The 3368-nt window shown below is 40.1% G+C and overlaps 1 protein-coding gene across 1 annotated transcript; it reads left to right on the top strand.

Annotated features, from left to right (window-relative positions):
• Positions 1–202: 202 nt before the first annotated feature.
• On the top strand, positions 203–1156 carry LOC127493276 (olfactory receptor 2W1-like). The gene has a single exon (XM_051855983.3). It carries the CDS (start codon positions 203–205, stop codon positions 1154–1156), a length of 954 nt encoding a protein of 317 aa, XP_051711943.3.
• The last annotated feature ends 2212 nt before the right edge of the window (positions 1157–3368 follow it).

Here is a 3368-nt window from a genome sequence, read left to right as displayed (position 1 = left end):
AAAATTTCTCTGCTGTTGATTAGCTCTGCGTTGCATCAGATTATTTAGACAGTCCATATTGACTAATTATTTCTTCTTCTCCTCCTCTTCTCTTTCTTCCTCTTCTTCTTCTTCTTCTTCCTCTTTGTCTCTGTTTCTCTTTTTCCATCCTCCTGTTTCTCCATCTTCTCTTCCCCCTCTAAGATTTAGGCATCAAAGGATTATGTACCAAGGAAATTACAGTTATTTACATGTTTTTATTCTGCGTGGTTTCTCGGACCATCCCAGACTGGAGAAGATTCTGTCAGGAGTTGTCACTGTCTTCTACTTAACTACACTGCTGGGTAACACAGCCATCATTCTTGCATCTCTCTTGGATTCCCATCTCCATACACCAATGTACTATTTCCTCAGGAATTTGTCTTTCCTCGATTTATGTTTCACAACTAGCATTGTCCCTCAGATGCTGGTTAACCTGTGGGGACCTGATAAGACCATCAGTTATGTGGGTTGTGTCATTCAACTCTATGTATGTATGTGGTTGGGCTCCATTGAGTGCCTTCTCCTGGCTGTAATGTCCTATGATCGTTTCACAGCTATTTGTAAGCCATTGCATTACTTGGTAATCATGAACCCACATCTTTGTCTCAAGATGGTTATCACGGTCTGGAGCATTAGTTTGGCCAACTCTGCACTATTATGTACACTCACCCTGAATTTGCCTAGATGTGGAAACAACCTTCTGGATACTTTCTTGTGTGAGGTGCCAGCTATGGTCAAGATAGCCTGTGTAGACACCACAACAGTGGAAATGTCTGTCTTTGCTTTAGGCTTTGTTATTGTCCTTACACCCCTGACCCTTATTCTGACATCCTATGGCTACATTGCCAAAGCTGTGCTGAAAATGAAGTCAAAAGCAGGCCAACGAAAAGCAGTGAACACCTGTGGATCTCATCTCACTGTGGTGTCCATCTTCTATGGTACTATTATCTACATGTACCTGCAACCAGGTAACAGCGCCTCCAAAGACCAGGGAAAGTTCCTCACCCTCTTTTATACCATCATCACCCCCAGTCTCAATCCCCTCATTTACACATTGAGGAATAAGGACATGAAGGATGCATTGAAGAAGCTGATGAGAGTTCACCATGAATCTACAAGAAAAAGAGAAACCTGATGGCATAGACATTTTTCAGAAGAGGAAATCCAAAATGGCCAACTGACACATGAAAAAATTTTCAGGATCACTAGCAATCAGGGACATGCAAATCAAAACCACAATGAGGTTTCACCTCACCCTGGTTAGAATGGCTCACATACAGAAATCTATCAACAGATTCTGGCGAAGATGTGGGGAGAAAAGGACACTAACACACTGTTGGTGGGAATGCAAATTGGTCAAGCCACTTGGAAGTCAGTCTGGAGATTCCTCAGAAACCTGAATATAACCCTACCATACAACCCAGCCATCCAACACCTCGGAATAAACCAAAAGGAAATTAAATTGGCAAATAAAAAAGCTGTATGTACTTTAATGTTTATTGCAGCTCAATTCACAATAGCTAAGACATGGAATCAACCTAAATGCCCATCAACAGTAGACTGGATAAAGAAAGGATAAAACATGTACTCTCTCTGGCTTCAGAATCAGCCCTTAAGGCATGCGAATCCAGCTGAAAAGCCCATGAGATTATTTCAGGCATGGAAAGCCAAGACACTCTGGCAAAAAAAATGACCTAAATGAAAGATCTCTGAGAGTGAGATCCCAGTGGAAAGAACAGGTCATCAAAGAAGGAGGTACCTTTCTCTGAAGGGAGGAGAGAACTTCTACTTTGACTATGACCTTGTCCAAATATGATCAGAGTCAGTGAACTCAAAAGGCTTCCATAGCCTTGGAAACTCATGGCTGGAACCTAGGGTGATTACTGATGCCAAAAACAAGAGTGTCAATTTGTTAAGTCAACAACAGGAGTCACTGTGCACTTACTCCTCATGTAGGATCTCTGTCCTTAATGTGCAGTACATTGTGATTTAATGCTATAACTAGTACTCAAACAGTATTTTTCACTCTGTGTTTCTATGTCGGTGCAAACTGTTGAAATCTTTACTTAATGTATGCTAAACTGATCTTCTGTATATAAAGAGAATTGAAAATGAATCTTGATGTGAATGGAAGGGGAGAGGGAGCGGGAAATGGGAGGGTTGCGGGTGGGAGGGAAGTTATGGGGGGGGGGAGCCATTGCAATCCATAAGCTGTACTTTCGAAATTTTATTTATTAAATAAAAGTTAAAACAAAGAAATCTGCCAGTCAACAATTACGAAGTTTAAAATGAAACTACAAACATGTGAAGGTGGTGAGGATGTGGTGAAAAGGGAGCCCTAGCACACTGCTGTGAGAATGTAAATCATCCTGAAAAAACAGTGTGGCACTTCCTCAAAAAAGCAAAAATAGAGCTGCCCTATGACCCATCACTCCCTTCACTGGGGATTTATTGGAGCATTATTCACAATAGCCAAGAAATGCAAGCAAAATACACGTCCATCAACTAATGAATGTTTTTTTAAATGTGGTATGTAAACTCAACACACTGCTATTCAGCACAAAAATGGGAGAAATCTTAACTTGGATGAACCTGGCAGTCATCATGTGAAGTGAAGTAAGCCAGGCACAGAAAGACAAGCACATGGGACCTCACCCATGTAGACTCAAGAAACGTTGACCTCACAGAAGTTTAGTACAGTATTGTGGTAGCCAGAGGCTGGGGAAAGAAAAGGAAAGAGCAAGGATAGAGAACATTGGTCAACATGTACTAAATTATAGCTAGATAGGTATAAGAACTTGTGATACTGTACAGTAGAGTGACTATAGAAAGGTAACGATGAGATAGGAAAAGACTAGTTAACCTGGAGCAAATTATGCTTAGATAGGAATCAGAAATTCTGCTATCCTATTTCACTGCAGAATGACTCTAGACAGTAACAATGTACTGTCATTTAAATGGTATGTGTACTCTATGTCCTTAGTGTGCTGTACATTGAGATTTAATGCTATAACTAGTACTCAAACAGTATTTTTCACTTTATGTTTTTGTGTGGGAGCAAACTGTTGAAATCTTTACTTAATATATGCTAAACTGATCTTCTGTATATAAAGAGAATCGAAAATGAATCTTGATGTGAATGGAAGGGGAGAGGGAGTGGGAAAGGGGAGGGTTGCGGGTGGGAGGGACGTTATGGGGAGAAGCCAATGTAGTCCATAAGCTGTACTTTGGAAATTTATATTCATTAAATAATAGTTAAAAAATAAATGGTATGTTTACCCTGATTTGCACAATATATTCATGTATTGAAACATCATTTGTTGCTACATAAATATGTGCAGGTTTTG

Source organism: Oryctolagus cuniculus, chromosome 5, assembly GCF_051225735.1.
Source record: "Oryctolagus cuniculus isolate XC-2025 breed Fujian yellow rabbit chromosome 5, ASM5122573v1, whole genome shotgun sequence".
Lineage (NCBI taxonomy): Eukaryota > Metazoa > Chordata > Mammalia > Lagomorpha > Leporidae > Oryctolagus > Oryctolagus cuniculus.
This window is presented reverse-complemented; position numbering and strand designations above follow the sequence as displayed.